Source organism: Manacus vitellinus, unplaced genomic scaffold, assembly GCF_001715985.3.
Source record: "Manacus vitellinus isolate BGI_N305 unplaced genomic scaffold, ASM171598v3 scaffold_26_pilon, whole genome shotgun sequence".
Classification (NCBI taxonomy): Eukaryota; Metazoa; Chordata; class Aves; order Passeriformes; family Pipridae; genus Manacus; species Manacus vitellinus.
Genome location: NW_021939960.1, coordinates 9,521,986 through 9,543,630, shown reverse-complemented (window position 1 = coordinate 9,543,630; position 21,645 = coordinate 9,521,986). Strand labels below are relative to the sequence as shown.

Below are 21,645 nucleotides of genomic sequence, written 5' to 3'. Positions count from 1 at the left end.
TTGTTGAGAGCCTATTCCTGTAATAGGAAAAAAAAAGTTTTTCAGACTGTTACAAAGATGGCTTTGGGGGTGACAGTCACAGGAATTACAACAAATCTCCAAGAGGCTGCTATCTGAAGGAATTATTATGTCCAAGGTGGGCAGAGTGGGCAGCTTCCTCCTAACTCCCCATGAAAGCAGCTGTAAGCTGAGGCAAAATGGAAGACTATAACCAGAATGGGGGCTGGTGTATTTTATTGTATATAATGACAGGTTTGCTCATCCTGGTTTTTGGTGTTTTCTTTTTACTAGGAGGAATGCAGATCCTCCTATAGAGACCAAACAGGTTTACTGCAGCCTTGATGCAAAACATCATAAATCACTATTCTTAACCCAGGTTCATTGTGAATAAAGCAGGGACCATTCTGATCAGTAGGCCATACTTAATTTCATTTAAATGTTAAATCTTTCTAGGAATTTTTACTACCTCCACTGTCCCGAACTTTTTTTTTTTTTTCCATCAGCCTTGGTAAATTTCAATGTTATGGTTTAATTCCTATAAGGAACACAGACCAACTGTTTGTTTCTGAGCTGTCTATACAAATTGAGCTTTTTGCCTCAAACCTGCTCTTCTGGGATAACCATAGTGCACCAATAAAAAATAACAGTTACACTCCTGAAATAAACAGACTAGTACAACAGTGACTCCCAAGTATTGGGTTTTCCAACTTTATTAAAAAGGGCAACGCTGACAAGCAGTAAATATAAAATATACATTACAAAGGTTTGAGAGGTGGTACTGCTCGATGTATCCCCTTACTTAGGTCTTCTCACAGTTCAAAGGTACATCATAGTCTAATCTCACGGTCTTGGTGGACGCATGCCGGGTGGAGGGGGTCCTGGGAATAAAGGAAAGAGTTGAAGAGGAAAGAAGCAGCAAGGCTAAACCAAAAAGACATTTTCCCTGTGCCCAGTGTAGCCTTAGGACCCCTTTTTTTTGGCACCAAAGCCCTTACTGTCAACTAGCAGAGCTAGGGAGACACTGGAATGCATCACCCTTCAAACATCTTCCAGCTTCTTATAGTTTCTAGCCAGGATAACCTGCACTCACCTCTCATTCCTGGGGGTGGTGGTCTCATTCCTGGTGGGGGCATTCCCATAGGAGCCCCTCGGCCAGGTGGCATTCCCATTGGTGGGCCCATGGGTGGTCTCATGCCCGGAGGAGGTCCCATCATTCCTGAAGCCCGAGAAAAACCAAAGCATGTAAATCCAGCTGAATATTCAAGGCACTAGCTGGACATCAGGATATCCTCCATAATACCAGTTCTTCATCAGACTGGGATAACTACCTCTTTATCACCAATTCTGCCACAGAACATGAGCTCCTTGCTACCCCACTGTACAGAGTGACTCCTACCTGGAGGAGGGGCTCCTCTGCTCATCGGTGGGGGGGGACCCCCACGCCCTGGGGTGTACTGAGTTGGGGCTCCTGCAATGCTGGCAGTGGCTGCTGCAGCAGCAGCTGCGACTGTTCCACGGCCCTGGGGTGTCATCACCTGCAGACAAAATAAACAGGCTCACAGAAAAACAGCAAAACATCTGCTTTGTATTAATAACTAAAGTATAAGCAACACTGAAATTCCCCTTCAGAAAAATCACGCCGGCCTCCTCTAACGTATTAAATGATACTACAAACTTATAATACAATTCCAAGGATACCACTTGAGTTATGTGCAAAAAGCTGCATTTTTCAACCCTCTTCTTCATCATATAAGAGAGTTCCTAGGGCAATCTAGCACCAAAAAGCCTCACTAGGCCCAAACTTCATGGTAACGGATTTCTTACATCACACTGGTACCAAAAAATAAAAGCCATATGGGTCACAGCATCTCACCTGTTGGGATGGTCCTCCCACTCCTCTGACAGGGCCAGCTAATCCTGCTGGAGCCTGTGGCATGGGAGCACCAGCTGGTACTCCCCTCCCTGCTGCTCTCCCAACTCCAGGTCCTCCAGCAGCACCAGCAAGAGGAACCCGTGCAATTCCAGTCTGAAAAGAGAGCCCCCCAAAAGAAAGATTTATCAAAATTAAAGTCCTCAGGTCCTAGGGATGCCCACAGCCCTCCTCTGTCCAATTAAACATCCAAGCCCACAAAGGAACAAAAGCTTCCTGCAGTGAAATTTGTTGGACCCAGTCACAACAGCATCTGGAAGGCTAGAACAGCACAACAGTAGCATTCCCCCGCAAGGAAGCAAATATATCGGATATCCCTTCGCTTTCTGCTTAGTTCTGTGCTCATTCTTACATCTTTTGGAGGTGGTCCTTCAACTGTCATGGATACCAGGTTTTCCCCTCGCAGCAACACAAGACCAAGGACTCGTTTCTCTTCCCGCTCTGGCTGTTTTGAATTTTTAGGTCTGGTGAGAAGAAAACATTGCAAAACAGAAGAAGAAAAAAAAAATGAATGAACGATGCTCCTTGAATTTACAACAGGATATATATGACTAGGCTGCTTCTCCAGAGAGGAGAGCCCATCACAAAAATCACATTTTTATACGCCTCAAATTAAGTATATTGAGAAGTCTAAACCGTTACAACTGCCATCACAGAGGGGTATATTTTGGTTATTTGGAAAGAACTGAAGCAAGGTGCCTCTTGAACGATGATAGTTTGGGGATTTGCCCAGTAAGACTAAACACATGAGTGTTCCAGCAGACGATGCCCCGGCTCTCGCCCCGGGGCCCCTCCGCAGGACCGGGGGCCCCGCCCGCCGGCCCCGCCGCTCACTTGATCTTGCGGAACTCGTCGCAGTCGCAGAGGATGAGGTTCATGTGCTTGTCGAAGGCCTTGAACGTGCCGATGAAGACGCGCCCGTCCTGCAGGATGCACCGCATGCGGTAGTCGATGTGCTGCAGCATCTTGCTGCTCTTGCCGACCGTCTGCAAAGAGACCGCCGGGTTAACCCGCGGGCCGAGCGGGGCTCGCCCCGTCCCCATCGCCCTCCCCGCGGGGGCTCCACCATGGCCTGCGGCCTCTTCGGTGCTCCCTCCCGCCCGCCCAGCCGACAACCGCTCTCCGCCGGCGCCCCTCGCCCCGCCGCACAATGACCGCGGAAGCTCCGACGCCGCGACAACGCGACTTCGCCCGCCCTGGGCGGGCCCCGCCCGTTTCCGGCGCTCCGCGGACGCGGCTTCCCCGGGCCGGGACCGGACGCCGGGCGGGGCGGGGGCTGCGCGGACTCCGCGGCCCCGACTGTCGGGGCCGAGGGACCGAGCGCTGGCGGTCGCGCCGCCGCCCCAGAGCCCCGCGCCGGCCGGGCGCCGCCCTGCATAGAGCCCCGGCGGCCCCTGGCGACTCGCAGCCAGCGCCCGGAGGCGCGCCCCGTGGGCACGGGGAGCTGACGTGAGCCTCCCGCGGCGGCCCCGCAGAGCGGAGGAGGGACGGGGGACGCTCGGTCAGAGGGACTTGAGGAGGCTGCCGAGCACCCGGTGGGGTGGGGGGTGCCGCTGGGGTTGGCGGGGCCGGCGGGTTTAGTGCCGCTGCGGGCGGGGCGGCTCGGGTGTCCATGTTTCTCTCGTGTTCTCCGTGTTACCTCCCCATGTTATCCATGTTCTCACGTGGTGCTCCATGGCAAAGCGCGGGCGGCGCATGGACGCGCCAATGGGCGGTGCCGGAGCGGCCGGGCGCGGAGCGGGCCGCGGCGGATCCGGGTGAGCGCGGGCGGGGATTGCGGATGGGGATGCGGAGGGATGGGGATTGGGGAGCCGCAGCCGTCGGGGCACGCGCCTCGAAGCGCGAGTCTGCTGCTCCCAGACCCCTGCTGCCTCCCCAGACCCCGCTGCCTCCCAGACCCGCTGCTCCCAGACCCCGCCTGCCTCCCCACACCCCGCTGCCTCCCCCAGACCCCGCTGCCTCCCAGACCCCGCTGCCTGTCCCCAGACCCGCTGCCTCCGCCAGACCCCCGCTGCCTCCCAGACCCCGCTGGCCCTCCCCAGACCCCGCTGCCTCCCCAGACCCCGCTGCCTCCCCAGACCCCGGCTCCGGGGGTCGCCCTCCCGTCCCCGCAGCTCCCGCTGTGCATCCCCGGCTGCCCCCGGAGGGGCGAGTCCGCCGCTCCCTCGGGGCCCGAGGCACGGCACGGACAGCGCTTTGCAGGGAAAAAAAAAAAAATCGTTTAGCACCTTAAATCGGGCTTTGGCCCAAGCTTCAGGAGGGGCCGATTCGCTGTCGGCTTTCAGCTCACATGACTGATTAAAAATAATTAAAACAGCAGTTCTCTTTTTGCCTGTTGCTGTCGGTTTCTGTCTTTGCCAGGATGTGGCCTGTGCCAAGCTGTGTTGGAATGTGCTCGACCAGAGCACGTAGGCTTAGTGTTGTACAGCCAAAGTGCAGCCGTGGAAGGCCTTTGGAGGAATGTGAGATTCCAGAGATGGATTCTGAGCCATTTGGTTCTTTGGTTCCTCTAGTGAAGGATGTTTCTTATTGCTTTTTATGTGAGGTAGCATAGAAAGAAAACTGTGTAGCCCTGGGGTTGGACTCTGCTGCCTACTACACTTTCATGCTGCTTGGCCAAGGTGTCTTCTCCACACACCTGTCCAGTTAGTCCTTCTGCCAACATCACTTCCACCTTTCCCTTGGCCTGTTGGCTCCGTCTGGGGACTTTCTGAGATCTGACTGGGGTGTTTTGTTGCATCTACAGGTTTCAGAAGCTGCATCTATTTGCTTGTTGACTGGGTGATTCTACCAGGCAGCTTTTCTTTTTCAGGGAATGTTCTTTCATCCTCCTCATTTTCATTCTGTGTGCAGCACACTTTGTTCTCTATCTGTAATGAAAAGAAGATTGAGTTTGTGAATAGGGAAGTTCTGCTTAAAATACTCCAGTTGTTTTAGCTTGCAGCTTCTCAGAAGTCTCTTGAATAGTGTGTTTTTAGTGGTTGTGCTGATTTCTTGCCCTGCAGCTACCCCTGCACCACTGCTTTGTATGACAGAGCTCACTCTGCAGAAGCAGAGGGAATTAATTTTTGATGGATTTCGGCTTGGCTGCTGTCTCCCTCTGTAAAACTGTGGGAATTGTTTACATGCTGTTGTTGTGAAGAATGTGCTGTGAGAGACCTATAAGTAACTGATAATCACAATTATGGAAAATCACAGTCTGTGCTTCATGGGAGATTCTGAACAGTCATTTTATCAGCTCTATCACTATTGCACTGCAAAATATCCATTGTAAAACTGAACATCTGATGCCTCTCTTGTCTGCAGACATGCAGTGAAATCGTTTCAAAGCATGCTTTTGGCAGACAACCTGGTGCTAAGAGGCTGACCTGAAGTACCCTTTGTATTCATAGTCCACTCTTCATTTTCCTCTTCTGGAAAGCTGCTCCTGCTGAGCCACTGGTCCGTGTGGGTTCTTCAAAGGATTGTTTGACCCAGGCTGTTTGAAGAGTTTCCTACCTTTTTTAATTTTTAATTCTTACTTCTCTGGGTTCTGCTTAGCCAATTCCTCCTGGTCTTCAAATCTCTGCCTTAGTAGAGATACCTGGTATCTGTTCCCTGGTGCTGCTGTGCAAAGAAACAGTCTTTAAGCTCTATTTGTTTCGCTGTGTATTTGCTGTGCCTTGAATACTGATTGGAACATGGTTGCCAGTCATGAGTGGGTGCTCATTTATGGAAGAAATTTGGGGCAGAAATAGTCTTAAAGATCATGGTGAATTACTTTGCATTTGTATGCAGCTGAGAGCTTTTATTTTTATTTTTTTTTTTGAGATATCAAGGGAGTGCAACACAGCTTGGCTGGTCCCTATTTTCAGTGGTGAGGATATCAGGGAAGCTGCAGGTAGAGTGCATGGATTCTGGGAGCTGTGGGCCAACCTCTGCAGTACTTTTTTTATGGAACAGGACATTTATATGGTATTTAGGGGCATGTTTTAGTGGTGGGCTGTGCCGTGTTAGGGTTACAGTTGGACTTGGTAATCTTAAGGGTATTTTCCAGCCTAAATGGTTCTGTGATTTCTGTGCAATTTCCCATAATATCAGTGTTTCTGTTCTAATGGGCACTTCCTCTCTCTGAATGAGGCATGTTCTTTGCATGGAAAAAGGCAAGTTAGAGATTTGCAAAGCTACTAGCTCTAGTAATCTGGGTGCCTGTTTTGGCATATAAAGTACCATATTTCCTTCTACTCTTTAGTAGCACCTTGCAATGTAAGTCACAGTGCAAATAAAAGGCTGTGACTGTTCTGCAAGAGGCTGAAGGGAGAAGTGGTAATTAGATGCTAATTACTTGTGGGTATATTAGTTTAAAAGTTGCAAATTCAGTTCTTAATACTCCAGGAAGTAATCTTTGAGCCTTGTCTCTTCACTGTGTATTTGTCGTGCCTTGAACACTGAATGGGTTTGATGTTTTCTAATTGCAAATTGGCTCACTCAGGGGAGCAGTAATTACCTATTCAGTTATTACAAGCCAGTCTGGTTATTGGAGATGGTGTGTGTGTGCTTCTGCACAGGACTGAGTTTTCTCAGGCTGTCAGGTTTAGGCCATCATAGGCTTTAATTGCTGCATGGAGAAGAGTGAGTGGAAATCACACACCTTTTGGGAACTGCCTGTCTGTTTCTAGATCTAATTCATGGAAACCTTGATATCCTGCAGATCTGGGGGTGTCATACAGATTGGGCACTTTGGGGAGTACATGCAGAACTACTGATTGTATGCCAGTAATTGCCAATGTATACTTAAAGATTTAGTTGATCTATTGCTGCAAGAGACATTTGAAAGTCTAAATTATTTTTATTTTATTTTAGTGTGTGTGTAACTTGGGAAAAAGGAAGTGAGGAAGATTGAATCATATTTTTATTGGGTTCATCTGTCTTTTTGCAAGACAACAATGTTGTGTAAGCTTTGACTTCTTATGGCTGCTGCTGTGGAGTACGTTGGGTCAGGAGGCTTTCCTGGTTCTGCCTTGTCTCTTTATTACACTGTACTTGAATGTTAGAGGAAGCATTTTTGGATCAGGAGGGACTCTTCTGACTTGCAGTGTGCCGTGCTTGGCAGACTTTTGCTGTCCTCAGACATATCAGGTATTGACCACTGATTTGTGAAGAGGCTGAAGGAAACTGGTATGAGTAAGCTTGCATTGGATACCCCAGTAATAAGTGCTGAACAGGGGGCTTCAGCCTTCTAAATATATCTAAGTTCAAAGCTTTCCTGTCTTCATGAAGACTCCTAAGTGCTTTGCTCTGCTTATGCATTGAGGCAAGGTACAATTCTGGTCCTGGTTCCTTATGCTTTATTGCCTGAATTTCTAGTTTACTTTGGAGACCAGAAGATGAACTGCTTCAGGACGAGCGTGGAATAAAGGAGTAGAGCCTAAATTATTGATTGTAATGGATGGGAAAATAGCACCAGCAGCTCTGTATGCCTTCAGGGTTAGAGGCCTCTTGAGAACATATTTGCTGCAAGTTCACATGTCTCTGTTAGCAAAGAGTAAATTGTCTGTCTTGGAATGAGAGAATAGAGCACTGGTAATCAAAATTTGAGAAGAAATTTGTGATAAGACATGCTCGTGGGGTTTGGAGGCAGTGTTTCCATAGGACACCATAGGCTCTGTGCTTTCTGTTTGTGAATTAGCCTGGCTCTGTGGGCTGTGAAGGCTTCTTTGAAACACTAATTTAATTGAACCCTCTTATGAGCAGTCTTCCTTTGTGTGGCCTCACCTTGTCCAACCCTCAGGAGGGAAGCTACCTGGACACTGTGTTTCTGCTCCCACATACTGACAGCAGCCAAGCCTGGGAAGTTATTTCCTTGCTACCCCTGTGAACTGACCTGGCAGTACAGATGGTGGGTGCTAGATGGGGCTTTGCTGAGCAGAGCAAAGCCCTCCCTCCTTCTTGGGAGTAGCCTGACAAGCTCTCAGAAGTATTCTAGGTGACAAGGTTGGACGTGCCATTTCATGATGTGCTGTTTTAGTGTGAGGCCTTGATCTCTGCTAGGGTGGATGTTTTGTCCCTGTCAGGCCCAGGAAACCATAACGCTGATGTGTCTGGTGTTTTGAATTTTGTGTTAGATCCAATGTAACAAGTGAAATGGTTTTCAGAGAGATACTCACTATCCTTTCTCTTAACAGGTGTGGAGGTGTATGCTGTTGTAAAGGCACCTGGAGGAGTCTGGAGCAATGCCACCGCCTTCAGACATTGTGAAAGTGGCTGTTGAGTGGCCGGGTGCCAATGCCCAGCTGCTGGAGATAGATCAGGTGAGACCTGCTAACCAGGTGGGGGAGGAAAGGCACCACAGCATTGATACTGGAATGTGGGAAGCATAGAAATGGGCAGTATTCCTTTCTGGTTGAGAGGAACATGGCTACTGAGGACTCTCTTTCTGTTCTAGAAAAGGCCTCTTGCATCCATCATCAAGGAGGTCTGTGATGGGTGAGTAGTTCTCTGGGAACCCTTGTGGAGAAAGTCTGTCCCGCTGACAAATCTTGCCGGGGTACTGTGGAAAGTCTCTGCTGCTTGATCATGTGCTGCAAGCACAATCCATGCTGCCTGCTGCCAGTTTTGGCCATGCAATGGGCTGGGTTTAAATTGTGAAGAAAAGGATCTCCCGGAAAACGAGGGCCTTCCATCTTCATTCCAGTTCTAAGTGTGTGCCTATGTGTGCCCTGGGGTCGGTTTCTCTGAGGATTGGCCCATCCTGCTGTTACCAAAGTGTAGGCCTCCTCAGATGCTCCACAGAATTGATTTAGAGTAGGCTGGAGTCCCACATTCCCCTCAAGAGGAGGGTGTTTTCTCTTCTCTTTGGGAGACCTGACTTCCCCTGCTAAAGCTTTGCTTGAAAGTTCTTTTGCACCCTGCCGGGATCGAGCTCCATTTCCTAATTGAGAACCAGAAGAAAGAGGAGAAGGAAGCTTATGTGTCCTTCTTCTTCCTCTGCCAGGTGGTCCCTGCCAAACCCTGAGTACTACACCCTGCGGTACGCTGATGGTCCCCAGCTGTACATCACAGAGCAGGTCAGTGTGAGAGGCAGCAGCCTGCTGACACCCTGGGGGAGAGTGCAGAATGTCTTGGACTGGTGGGTGGAACAATCCTGGCACTAATCCTTGAGGGGCAGCATCTTTGCTCTCACACTCGCACTTGAATGGTGCCATTCAGCTGAGGAGCCTTGCACTTCTCCCTTTGCGTGCCCATGGGTGTGGGGGCTCAGGGTCTCAATTCCAGTGCCCTCAGTAGGGTTGTGTGATGTGAGAACCCTTTACTCGTGCATACAGATGTGCACTGCAGATCCAGTTGTGTTCTTTCCCTCCTACTTTTCCGCAGTTTAAAGTTTGTGTTTTCTTTCAGACTCGCTGTGACATCAAGAATGGAACTATCCTGCAGCTGGCAGTCTCCCCGGTAAATGCTTCCTCACATCTTCATTCTCAGTGACTGTCCATGGAAGACAGGCTGTTTCTTGCCTCTTGGCTTTTCTTTCTCCTTCTCCCCAAATTTCAGGGGAATTTCCTTCGTTTTGGGCCATTCTGCACAATGAGGCACAGGCTCTTTGTTTTCCATCCTGACAGTGGTGTGTGTCTTTCCTTTGGATGCTCTGCCCTTTTATAGGACTTTCTGTAAATAAACCCAGTCTGCAGCTTTAGTGCATCCCCTAGATTAGGATGTTGTGAAGCACCTGAGAAATGCATTCTCAGTATGAGTGCACTTAGTATGGTCAGTTGGAAGGCAACAGTTTCAACAACTTAATGCAAAAAATTAAAGGAGAGACAAATTTGATGCAGATGGGGTGGTTCCTGCTGAATTCTTGCTATTGTGACCTCAGCAGTTGTCTTTTGCAGAGTTGCTGCAGCTTCCTTTTTATTTAAATTCTTAAACCTTTTCTGTGCAAGTGTCAATGGATAGAGCTGAGGGTGAGTAGAACTGGAAGAAGTTGCTTGGGCAAGAGGTAGTTGAGAGGATATCATTGATCTGTGTCTGAGAAATCTTATGGAATGTCTCATGGATATACAAAATGTGTTTGTGCTGCTCTTTGAATCTATGAGACTTGTGTTTAATACCATATTTCTTTAACGGTGTCACTCCATATTTCTATGGAAAAAAACCTCTACTCACCTCACCAGAAAGAAAAACAAGCATTTGCTCTAACTTGTAAAATAGCATTTTACCTCCTGCTTGGCTGTAACCGTTGCTGAGTGCAGCCTTTTTTTAGTCTTTCTTAGTCTTACTGGCTGCTACTACAGAATTTATCTTTGCTGCTGCTGAATTTATCTCTCTACCCTGGCTCTGCTCTCTCTGCCCATCCAGGGCCTTCTGACAGAATGCTGATGCTGGTGACAGAACTCAGGCTGCAGGTAACTGGTCTGTAACTGGCACCATCCCTCTTTCCTGCCAGTCTAGGGCAGCTCGCCAGCTGATGGAGAGGATCCAGTCCCACAGCATGGAAGCACGACTGGATGCCATGAAGGAACTGGCCAAACTTTCAGCAGACGTGACCTTTGCCACAGAGTTCATCAACATGGAAGGGATTACGGTGCTGACACGGCTTGTGGAGAGCGGGACCAAGCTGCTGTCCCAGTAAGTTCCTGTCTTCCAGGACTCTGAAACAGAGGGCCTCAAATTTTGTTTGCTGATTTTGTTTGCTGAAGTGGCATAAATCAACTAACCTCATAGCAAAGTTGAACTGTTTAAACAAAGTCTTTCTAGTCCTTGGCTAAACCTCGTGAGGCAAAAGGAGTGTTTTGGTGGTGGTTCATCCTGGAGCTGCCTGGCACTGGCTGTGTCTGGCATGAGGCAGCCTCAGCTTCTCCTCACAGAGGCTGCCCTGCACCCCCCTGCATTTCTTTCAATTCCTGCATTATTTGCAATCTTCACCATTCTGTCTTGTGGTTATATACTAAGTTTTCCACAGTTCATGCTGTGCTCTCATTTTATTTCAAGTCAGGTCCCAATATTTAGAGAAGGACAATGAATTTTTCTTTGCTTTTCTCTGATGTTAAAACATGTTTTTTCCTCTGAATAGCCAAGTGCTGATGCAGGTGGTTGCAAGTCTCTGGTGGCAGGACTAGGGACTTATTGTTGCTATTTTTAATTTGTGCTTGTCATCAGGAAAAATAAAATGTCTTTCTACAATACATTTCTACAACAGTAAAATTGTCCGCGTAAATGAATATACTTTATTGCTCCTCCAGGTGTGAAATCGCAGCCTGTTTTATTAAAAGGTGGTGACATTTTTCTCTTACCCAGCTTATTCAGCTTGGACAGGCTTTTTTCTTGCTGCCAGATCTCTTGTAACAGCATTCTTCATTTACTCAGTTACAGTGAAATGTTGGCTTTCACCCTGACTGCCTTCTTGGAGCTCATGGACCACGGTATTGTCTCCTGGGACATGGTCTCAATAACCTTCATCAAACAGGTGAGTTTGGGTGGAGGGGGTGAGTGGATACTGTTTCTTTTCATGCTTTAACTCAGCTTCCAGGAGGAGCAAAGAGCAGAATGACTCTGCTGGTCCATCTGTTTGCAGATTGCAGGGTATGTGAGCCAGCCCATGGTGGACGTGTCCATCCTCCAGCGGTCCCTGGCCATCCTGGAGAGCATGGTGCTCAACAGCCAGACCCTGTACCAGAAGATTGCAGAAGAGATCACCGTGGGGCAGCTCATTTCCCACCTGCAAGTGTGAGTGTCCACCCAGCAACAGTGTGATTTGTATCCATTTTTTGTGTACCTGTCAATTTTAAAACACATCCTTTTAAATTTAAAACACTTAAAGATTTTATTTTTTTTTTATAGTATTACCGACATGAGACCTTCCTTGAACTTTAAGATTTCTAATGGATTTTTTTAAAAAAAGAAAAAAGATCCTAGAAAAATGTTTTCTGTGTTCTGGAAGCACTTAGGCACATGAGTGTATGTCTTGAACAAAGATATTCTGCTTAAACAACTGCATGAGTGTGTTCAGTGTTAGAACCAAACCTGTGTTTGACTAAAAACAATTTCCCAAACCATCTGCATCCAGTCATCAGCCACCTTCACCCCTCTTTAAATTGTCTCCACTAGAATCTAAGAACTCATCTTCTTCTGGGTTTTGTCCTGCATATTAAGGAAGAAAACAATTGCTTTTCTTGCTTGAAGGGAAAAAAAAAATCCCTTCATCTCCTTCCTCTCAACAGACTGACAAACCAACAAATCAATATCTGTCTCTTAGGGCTGTTTGTCTAGGTCAGCTCTACTCTTCCATAAAAAAAAAAAGCACGTAATTGTCAGAGCTTTGAGTAGGTTGGTTTTTTTTCCTCAAGCCTTTTAATTCTGCAAATTTGGAAAAGCACTAATTGTGAATATGATTGATATTCCTTAATCAGAGAGTAGTTTAACAACACGATAGCGCAAACAATGTACTGCATCAATGTCACTTTGTGCTCATACAGCCTTAAGGTGAGGGTGGAAGAGTGTGATTGGCATTTGGAAGCTTATTTTTGTGATGTTTTGAACATCACAAGTGCAGCCACGTGCTGTGTGTGGTCTAGAAAGGGAATAAGGACCCTTTACCTGAAGAACCTCTTCAGTAAAAATAAGAAGTGTGGGTTGGACCAAACTATTGAGGTTGGAAGGCAATGCCATAAAGAGAGGTGTGCTTTCCCCTTAGTTCCATTTGCACTTGGTGGCTTCCCTTGGCACAGGGGAGAAAAATTACTTGCTCCATACAAGTTTCAAGCTGTATCCATGTAACAGACTGCAGTATAACTAGGTTTTACAGAGATAGCTCCAGCACTGGAAACAAGCTGTGGTGGTGCTGGGCTGCAGTCTGCTCTGTCTCCTGGTTAATGGACCTGGCAGACAGAAATTTCTGTCAGCTATTTGCACGCCTTATGAAGGGTTGGGCATCATGAACGTAGATTACATGAGTCCTGCTTGTTTGTTGAAATGCAGGACAGCTGTAGGCAGTGTTCTCATGGTGCAGGCAAAGCACCAGGCTGTGATGTTCTGTACTGTCTGTTCTCTTACGATCCTCCCTTTCTTTGTTTGTGCAGCTCAAACCAAGAGATTCAGACATATGCCATTGCTCTGATCAATGCCCTCTTCCTGAAGGCACCTGAGGACAAGAGACAGGTTTGTTCTCGCCTTTTGACTTTAAACCTGAATAATGGTTGCTGGCTGTTTACTTTATGCCTCAGAAATCACATTGTCTGGGCAAGATAGACCTCAAACCTTGCCAAGAGCTTATGTGGCTGTTTCAGTATGGCAACATTGGAGAAAAAGTACCATCCCATTAATAATGTGTCCTGGAGCACACATCTCTATTTAGGAGATGCTCAGAAAGGATTCTGAAAGACCTTGAGAGAACAGAAGGTAATCCTCCCAGACAGCATGGGAAAATTCTTTAAGAAAGTTAACTGTGTATGGGAGAGGTAGGCTGGGTAGAGTCCTTGGGTTTGTATGTACTTCCTAAACAAACACCACATCTCCCCCTTCCCCCCCAAAAGGGGACCTTCTTGAAGTCATAGGGGGATATCCCTGCTAGCAAATGTGAGAAGTTAAACACCTGTCCTGCTCTGAGGAACCCCCAAGATCTCAGCTACGTGCAAGATGTGCATATGTGTGTGTTGTGTAGCTTTGCTGTGTTGAGCCTTTCTTCTCTAGTGCCCCGTTTGTGCCTTGTTTCTGGACTCTGAGCTAAATCCTGTCTGCTTCTCTTTGTGCCTTTTTTTGCTTTCTGCCAGCAGGACAAGCTGCTTAACCCTCTAGACCTGCCCATCACTGTAAGTAACTCAAGCCTGGGGGCTGGTCGTGTGGAGCTGTAGGCATGTTAGCTTTCCTCCAGTTGTGCCTCCTTGTATCCCAGGGAAGATGCACACAGGCTTCAGAGAGGGGATGAGCCTAGGGAGAAGGGAGGGGACGTACTCAGACTGTGGAGGGGAAAAGAATCAGCAGCAAGAGAAACCTTGAATGACTTACTGTGAAAACAAGATCACACAGATGACTGTAAAAGGAAACTGGTGACTGATCAGGTGAACCAGTTGTAAAACTGGAACCAGTTCTTTAGCAATCTGAGTCTCTTTTAACTTTTTATACCCCAGATCTCAATGACAGTTTTATATCCAGCTGTGTCCTTGTAAAGATAGAGCTGTTTGTCTGTGAAGAGCAGTCACAAAATCTGTTGCTGACTGGGGGCTAGAGCATAAATTCTGCCTGATCTGTGACTTCTCCCTTATGGGAATTATAGTATAAGAATGTTTTTTGCCTTGTGCTATCTCCATGGAAATCACCACTCTTGTTAAGAGGTTGATTTGCAGCCTTCTTATCTTGAGATTCTGGTACATTTTTTAGATTTTCTGGGTGGCACAGAGGATGTTCCACTTTTGCCACGGATGCAGTGCCTTCAGAGGGGAAACTGCTGTCTCAATAAATGTTACATAATTTCTAAAATTTATATATATGCTTAATACATGAAAATAAGAAAAATTATACTTATCTACTGGTAATTCAGCCAAGATACAAGCAAACAAAATTCCAAGGGATCTTTCACTTTTTTTTATTTTTCCCCTTGAACACAATCCACATGACCACAAAGGGCCATGAAGCTGATTAGGAAACTGGAGTACCTTTCATATCAATAGAGCCTGAGAGATTTGGGATTGCTCAGCCTCAAGAAGAGAAGGCTCAGGGAGGTCTTCTATCTATAAATATCTGATGGAAGGGAATAAAGAAGTGGGAACTCATCTCAGTAGTGCTTGCTGACAGGACCAGAGGCAGTGGGCACAGCTTAAAAGAAGATTTCATGTGAACATACACACAAAATTAGTGTTAGAGTGATCAACACTGGAACAGGTTACCCAGAGAGATTATGGAGTCTCCATCAGTGGAAATATTAAAATCCTGACTGGACACAGTCCTGGGCAACCTGCTCTATCTGATGTTGCTTGAATCAGGGGAGTTGGACTAGGTGATCTAAAGACATCTCTTCCAGCATAAATGCTTCTGTGATTTTGTGACTGTGTCAAGCAGCAAAGTGGGCCCTGTTGGACTCTCAGCAGAACATAGACCCCTTAGCAGTGGTTAGACTGTGTGTGTGCTCATGCTTCTTTCTATGCTGTTTAGAATTGTTTAATTGTCTTTGTCTTTCCCCCTTTTTATCTGCTTCAGTCACTTGTTACTTCATCCCGTGTACAAACTAATTCCTTCAGAGTAAGGATTCCTTGTGTCACGTGCATGAACAAATCCCAGCAGCAGGCCTTGTCCTGTTCTCAGTGCTACATCTCACAAACTGTAGTAAAAAATAATGACTCAGAGGGCAGTGTGTTATCTCTAAAAGCTCTCCTATTTCATCTAGATACTTCATAGATATCTTCCACTCAAGCACTGACTCACTTTGGTTGTCACACAAATGCTGCTGAACTTGCAGCCATCACAGCTTGGCTGTCAGTCAGTGTTATCACTGTCTTGGCTTAGGAGGTTTCTGTCTGGATCAAAAGTGATAATAGGAACTTGGAAAAAGGTTAATGCACACATTTGACCAGACTTTTTATAGTCTATCAGGAACAGGGTTGATATGAGCAGTTGGAACAGTCTTGGATTGCTCAGAATGTGCAGCTGATTGAATGCAATTGTCTGAGACTCCACATCTGCTCCCAACTCTCAATCTGCACTGCAGAGGAATGTGATCTCAGACTGTCAGATCTTTTGGACCTCTTCCAGATGATATAATGCCCAACAGTTTTTTCTTACCCAAAGATTTTGCTTGTAGCAGCAAACTCGTGATAACGTTCCCTTTTGACATTAGCACTTGTGCCACTCTCCTTGCAGGTGTAATGAGATCACTGCTATGTTAGAAAGTGCATCTTCACAATTTACAAGGAAAGCACAGGTTAGGTTTTTGCAGGTGCATGTGTAATTGGTGCTGGAACTGGAGGCATCTTGCATCTGCTGTGACTGTTTGTCATCATTACTCCATGGCTGGGAAACCCTCCTCACCTGGGGAGGGAAGCCATGCAGTAAAGAGGGAAAGTGGAAGCTTTCCTGTAAGCATGAAAATTACTACCCTGCCTTTTTGTAAACTGAAAAAAAATGCTTCTGCAAATTGTGCTTAAACTGACTTCTGAACATCTCTTTGGGAACTGAGACAAAGGAAATGTAAATGTCAGAGCGGGAGGAGATGTGAAACCTGCATCCTCTAGCCCTTGTTCTCCTGGGTGTACCTTGGTGTAGAAAGCTGTGAAATGCTAATTGGAGGAACCTCTTGTAGATGACAGATTTTTCCTGGGCAACCCACAGTATGCTCCCTGCTGCCATACCTGAAGTATCATTAGATGTCCAACGTTAAGCTAAATTTGCTTCTGTGCTTTGACCACACCAGTGCCTTTCTCCACATTAATGTTTTGTAGGGGAGCCATCTCTGAGTTGTGCCATGGTAAAGATGACCCTTGCATCCCAACCTGATGCTTGCTTTGTGGTGAGATGCCATGCTAAATTGACAGTGTGTAGTAGAAGCACTTTGTTGTGTGCCAGTGCTATCTCCAGTTCATAGGCTTATTTCATTCTCTCCTTTCTGCACAATGTGGGCCTTTTGTTTTATATTTCACTCATGTTATTTCTTCTCTAAATTCCACAACAGGAAATGGCTAATGCATTTGCCCAGAAGCATCTGAGGTCTATAATCCTGAATGTAAGTATGTCTGGAATAACCCAGTGCTTCCTAAAGTTTCCTCAGTAGAGGTTTCACTTGTGCATGGTGTAAATTCAGCTGCCCTCAGGGCACTTCCTGAAAACTGACTCTTTCAGAGGTGAAGCTGGGGTCACTTGTTCAAGAGGGAGTTATCAGGATGCTACTTTCAGCTGTTACAGAGCATTATCATTATGCTTCTGGTGGAATATGGAGGTTAAACAGCTGAATCTTCATACAGAGAGATGTGCATGCAGCCTGGCATATGCCTAGAGCTAATACCTAAGTGTTTATTTGTACTCCCTTCATTTCCCTATCCTTTATTTTGCAGCATGTGATCAGAGGAAACCGCCCCATTAAAACAGAGATGGCCCATCAGCTGTATGTGCTCCAGGTCCTGACCTTTAATCTCCTGGAAGAGAGAATGATGACCAAGATGGACCCCAATGATCAGGTGACTGTTAGAGCTGAGTAAGATCTGATAGAATAGGATGTACAGGGGGCCTTATACCTGAGCTCCTTAGCTCTATAGAATTTGCAGTAGATGGTCCATATGGTTCCAAAACCACCCCTCACATTGTAGTCCCTGAGATCGGGGTATGCTCACGACTGTCCTGCTGCTTGCTGTGGGATTTTGAGATGTAAGTGGTCACTGGAAGCCATATACTCCTTTCTTGACCAGTGTGATGCCAGCTGTCAAACTGGTTACTCCACCTCTATGGAGGGCACAGCATCTGATCCATTTCTTTGCAGTATACAAAGAAACTGGGCACTTTTAAGTATCTGTTACTCAGTTCTTAGATGCATTGTAGTCTTTAGTGAGAAGTGCCTTAGCATTATCTGAAAGCCTAGAAATTGCCAACAAATACTTTGCCTTACTCCAGTGTACTGAAACTTGCAATTTTGAAATGGGTTACCTCTTGTGTAGCGTAAATGGCCTCTGGCATTTTTCTGTATTTCATGGTGTGAGCTCTGAAAGGAGCGGTAGTTCTGTGCATTATGTGAAAATACTGCCCCAGTGATTGATCACTTCTGTCTTTCAGGCACAGAGGGACATCATATTTGAGTTGAGAAGAATTGCATTCGATGCAGAGTCCGACAGCAACAACGTCCCTGGCAGTGGAACAGAGAAACGCAAAGCCATGTACACCAAGGACTACAAGATGCTGGGATTCACTGTAGGCATCTAGAGAGAGGGCTGACTCTAAACCATGTGAAGGCAATCTAAACAATCTCCATTGGAGTTGTGGGGAAATAAGGAACAGAAATAGCTGTTTGCTTTACCAAACTTCTGCATCTGAATTTAGAAATTCAGCTACACTCAAAGTCCCAGGGAAGTCTTATGAACTTACCAATTAGTTAAATGCCAGGGTTCATTAGGCACGTTCTCTGGAGATATTTACTTACTATGTGCACTATGAAGAACATGGAATCAGCCTTTCTTCTAGAAAGTTTGGATAGCATTGTCATCCAAGGTTACCTCTTGGATAGGTGTGAGAGAGTGCTTGATGGACAGGCAGTTGTAAAATTCATTCAGAAAATTTTCTCACACAATTTCTTTGAGCTAATTTGTTTGTATTCTTTCTACACCTTCTTTTTACAGAATCACATCAATCCAGCCATGGATTTTACTCAGACTCCTCCAGGGATGTTGGCATTGGACAACATGCTCTACTTGGCTAAATTTCATCAGGACACCTATATCAGGGTGAGTGAAGCTGCTGCTTTTTACAGATACCAACAGCTCAGCAGCTCTTCTTAGTGTGTGTGGCACCTTCTTCTTGTAGATTGTTCTGGAGAACAGCAGTCGAGAAGATAAACACGAGTGTCCCTTTGGGCGCAGTGCCATTGAACTCACCAGGATGCTTTGTGAGATCTTGCAGGTTGGGGAACTCCGTGAGTACCATTTATTTCCCAGCTTTACAGATTGCTGGGCTGATGCTTCTGGAAGTAGCTTACAGGCTGCCCAGTATTCACAAGCATTTGAACCTTGATCTCACATCTGTCCTGTAGGGACAGGGGCAGCTTGTTGGTGTCCCAGTGTTAAAATAAAGTAAGAAATTTGGTGTGTGTGTTCTCTGGTTCTCCTGAAAAAGTGACACGAGCAGAAAGTTTCAACTTCCTAAGCTTCAGCAAGGTGCTGTATAAAAAAAAATAGTCTAGAAACCATCATGAACTTGAGAGAAGTTTATTAGTGCTGACAATCTCAACACAGTATTCTAAGAAAATTAACCACTGTAAGAAATTCTGCCAGAGGAAAGTGGGAAATACTGCAAGCAGTCATTTTTGGGGACTAGGATGAAAAGGGCACATGAGTCACAGAGGTTTGCATGGTGAAGCGTGGAGATAGTTGCTGTTCCCAATAAACTGTCTTAATCTCTTGGAGTAGGTACTATTGTGCACCATCAGGTGTCTGTCTGTCACTGTAGTGGATTTCAGGTACGTTTTGTACAATATGCTCACATGGTTGTGGTTTGTTTCTCTCTGAAGCCAATGAAGGCCGGAATGACTATCACCCCATGTTTTTCACCCATGACCGTGCGTTTGAGGAACTGTTTGCCATCTGCATCCAGCTGTTGAACAAGACCTGGAAAGAAATGAGGGCGACAGCAGAAGATTTTAATAAGGTCAGGGTGGTGAAGAGATATTCATTTGTAGTTTTTCTTGATCTTCAAAGTCACTAGTATGTTGATACTCCTGGCCCCACTTATCCCACATCAGTTCTGTGTGCCCTGGTTCTATGATGCCAGTAAGCAGCAAGAATGTGACTTGCTCTTCTCTCTTCCCCACCTCTTTAGGTTATGCAGGTTGTGAGGGAACAGATCACACGGGCTCTCCCTTCTAAACCAAACTCCTTGGACCAGTTCAAGAGCAAGCTGCGCAGCCTGAGCTATTCAGAGATCCTGCGGCTACGCCAGTCTGAGAGAATGAGCCAAGATGACTTCCAGTCACCCCCTATTGTGTACGTGCCTGACAAAAACACTGCCTTCTGTGCTTGCTCTTATCGCCACTTTCTGCTTACTCTTCTGTATTTGATTGCCAGGGAGCTGAGGGAGAAAATCCAACCTGAGATCCTGGAGCTGATAAAGCAACAGCGCCTGAACAGGCTTTGTGAGGGAAGCAGCTTTCGAAAAATTGGAAATCGCAGAAGACAAGGTAAGGGGACAGTGTCTACTGCATTTTTCTCATGTGAAGAACTATAGCAAATAAGATCTAATGAACTAATCTGCCAGCAGGCATGTTGCTGAAAGAGAGGCTGATTATCTGGGCTATCCATATCAGCCAGTAGTTTGGGATGGCACAGATGTGCATTTCTAAGAATCCCTCATGAACAAGAAGCTGTGCTGAGGAGCTGGGGGAGCAGATGGATTGGGTGGAGAGGCTCTAATGTTAGTGGCTGTAAGGTTTCCTGTGAATTATCTTGCTCAGCTTACTCTGCTTGGTGTGTGTTCCAGAAAGATTCTGGTATTGTCGCCTGGCTCTGAATCACAAGGTGCTACACTATGGAGATCTGGAAGATAATGCCCAGGGGGAAGTGACCTTTGAATCTCTACAGGAAAAAAGTAAGTCCTGATTACAGGCTGTGCACTGTTCTGTGCTCTGCTGTCTAGAGGCTGAGTATAATCCTAGATAAAGATGAAAGAGCTGTGGCTGAAACCCTGACTGAGGTGATACCAACTTTCAGTACTTCCCAAATTCTTCAAGTCTTGGAATTGCTTGGTGTTTCTTTTTAACAGCCAGCTGTTGGGGTCTTACTGGTAATGTGTTTTGGAAAACTGCAGGAAAGAGACAGAAAAACAAACAATGCTCAGTTTGCAAAGACAAAACAAAGTTCTGTTTCTTCCTGGTTAGGATTGCTTGTTTGGGAGTTTTACTTTTTCACTGTTAGTTCCAGTTGCAGACATCAAAGCCATTGTCACAGGGAAGGATTGTCCACACATGAAGGAGAAAAGTGCACTGAAACAGAACAAGGCAAGTGCTCCCTTTTTACCTGTCATTAGTATCTATTTCTGTAGCACTGAAGTCTGAAAAGAGAGGAAGAGGAGCAAATGGTCTCCCCACAATGCAGATGTGTTGTTTCCAAACCCCATCTCCTATCTGGGCCTTTTCCTAGTATTCCTTTGTGACTCCTGGGAGCTGTGGGCACTGTGTGGTTGTGCTATAGTCTATTCAGAATTGTTCACCAATGTGGGAAAGTGTACTGAGCTGCAGTAAGGCAGCTCCTCTCAGGTTGGCAGGCAGAAGGTGCTGTAACGTTTTGTTCAGCTGGTGACTGAAAGATTCTTTTCCATTCAGGAAGTGTTAGAATTGGCCTTCTCCATATTATACGATCCTGATGAGACCCTGAACTTCATTGCACCTAATAAATATGAGGTAAGAAACACAGTGATCAAGCAGTAGAATATATAGCAATTAGCTTCAGAGATTAAGAAGAATCAGTTGCTTCTCATTAAAGACTTGAACAGGCTGTCTCCCACCAGGTTCATTCTTAGAATATGTTGGCGATGCTTAATGTGAATCATTTTTTTTGTAGTTACTTTTTTCATTTAAAAAGAAAAAAATAATCCCACATTAATTTCCCCTAATCTTCACTGCTACTTTCTTTCCTCCTATGATGCCTAGAATAGGTTTGCTTTTTCTTGTGTTATACCACAACAGAAACTCTTGGCCCTCTCCTACAGCCATGAGGTCACACTTAACCTCTAGGCTTGTAACTTCCACTGGAAATCTGTGGGCCCTGTTTTCAGGTTGGATATGGGGGGTTTTTTCCTATTTTGAAGCTATGTAGGAGCATCTCTAATTGTTGCATGGATGGAAAGGTTCAACATAACCTCTCATTTATGCCCTCGTGGAGTCGTGAATTCCCCTTTCTTTTCCACAGTACTGTATCTGGATTGATGGGCTTAACGCTCTCTTGGGGAAGGACATGTCCAGCGAGCTGACCAAGAGCGACCTGGACACGCTGCTGAGCATGGAAATGAAGCTGAGGCTCCTGGACTTGGAGAACATCCAGATCCCCGAAGCGCCGCCGCCG

At 46.1% G+C, this 21,645-nt stretch overlaps 2 protein-coding genes across 2 annotated transcripts in view; one reads left to right on the top strand and one right to left on the bottom strand.

Annotated features, from left to right (window-relative positions):
- Positions 1 to 677: 677 nt before the first annotated feature.
- On the bottom strand, positions 678 to 3,044 carry SNRPB (small nuclear ribonucleoprotein polypeptides B and B1). The gene is made up of 6 exons (XM_008920100.3): positions 2,765 to 3,044; positions 2,283 to 2,394; positions 1,874 to 2,026; positions 1,397 to 1,535; positions 1,091 to 1,216; positions 678 to 878 (listed from the first exon to the last, which is right to left on the bottom strand). The coding sequence occupies exons 1-6, from the start codon at positions 2,971 to 2,973 to the stop codon at positions 841 to 843; spliced, it is 777 nt and encodes a 258-aa protein (XP_008918348.3). The 5' UTR covers positions 2,974 to 3,044; the 3' UTR covers positions 678 to 840.
- Positions 3,045 to 3,343: 299 nt separating this feature from the next.
- Positions 3,344 to 21,645, top strand: part of ELMO2 (engulfment and cell motility 2) — a 20,446-nt gene continuing 2,144 nt past the window's right edge. The window contains exons 1-22 of the mRNA XM_029960423.1: positions 3,344 to 3,431; positions 8,095 to 8,220; positions 8,355 to 8,395; positions 8,904 to 8,976; positions 9,308 to 9,358; positions 10,350 to 10,531; positions 11,270 to 11,369; positions 11,478 to 11,629; positions 12,982 to 13,060; positions 13,675 to 13,710; positions 16,563 to 16,613; positions 16,942 to 17,064; positions 17,654 to 17,788; positions 18,214 to 18,318; positions 18,398 to 18,506; positions 19,101 to 19,237; positions 19,409 to 19,572; positions 19,654 to 19,766; positions 20,066 to 20,173; positions 20,506 to 20,582; positions 20,907 to 20,984; positions 21,493 to 21,641. Coding sequence (XP_029816283.1) covers positions 8,143 to 8,220; positions 8,355 to 8,395; positions 8,904 to 8,976; positions 9,308 to 9,358; positions 10,350 to 10,531; positions 11,270 to 11,369; positions 11,478 to 11,629; positions 12,982 to 13,060; positions 13,675 to 13,710; positions 16,563 to 16,613; positions 16,942 to 17,064; positions 17,654 to 17,788; positions 18,214 to 18,318; positions 18,398 to 18,506; positions 19,101 to 19,237; positions 19,409 to 19,572; positions 19,654 to 19,766; positions 20,066 to 20,173; positions 20,506 to 20,582; positions 20,907 to 20,984; positions 21,493 to 21,641 — 2,141 coding nt within the window. The 5' untranslated portion in view covers positions 3,344 to 3,431; positions 8,095 to 8,142. The remainder of the gene's footprint in view (positions 3,432 to 8,094; positions 8,221 to 8,354; positions 8,396 to 8,903; positions 8,977 to 9,307; positions 9,359 to 10,349; positions 10,532 to 11,269; positions 11,370 to 11,477; positions 11,630 to 12,981; positions 13,061 to 13,674; positions 13,711 to 16,562; positions 16,614 to 16,941; positions 17,065 to 17,653; positions 17,789 to 18,213; positions 18,319 to 18,397; positions 18,507 to 19,100; positions 19,238 to 19,408; positions 19,573 to 19,653; positions 19,767 to 20,065; positions 20,174 to 20,505; positions 20,583 to 20,906; positions 20,985 to 21,492; positions 21,642 to 21,645) is intronic.

Excerpts from the sequence above, each read along its gene's own strand:
- SNRPB (XM_008920100.3), bottom strand. The coding sequence starts at position 2,973 with ATGGGGACGGGGCGAGCCCCGCTCGGCCCGCGGGTTAACCCGGCGGTC. Across the intron at positions 2,027-2,282 it reads AAGGACCACCTCCAAAAGAT|ACTGGAATTGCACGGGTTCC; the intron begins GTAAGAATGAGC and ends CTCTCTTTTCAG. Across the intron at positions 1,536-1,873 it reads TGGGAGGACCATCCCAACAG|GTGATGACACCCCAGGGCCG; the intron begins GTGAGATGCTGT and ends TTTTGTCTGCAG.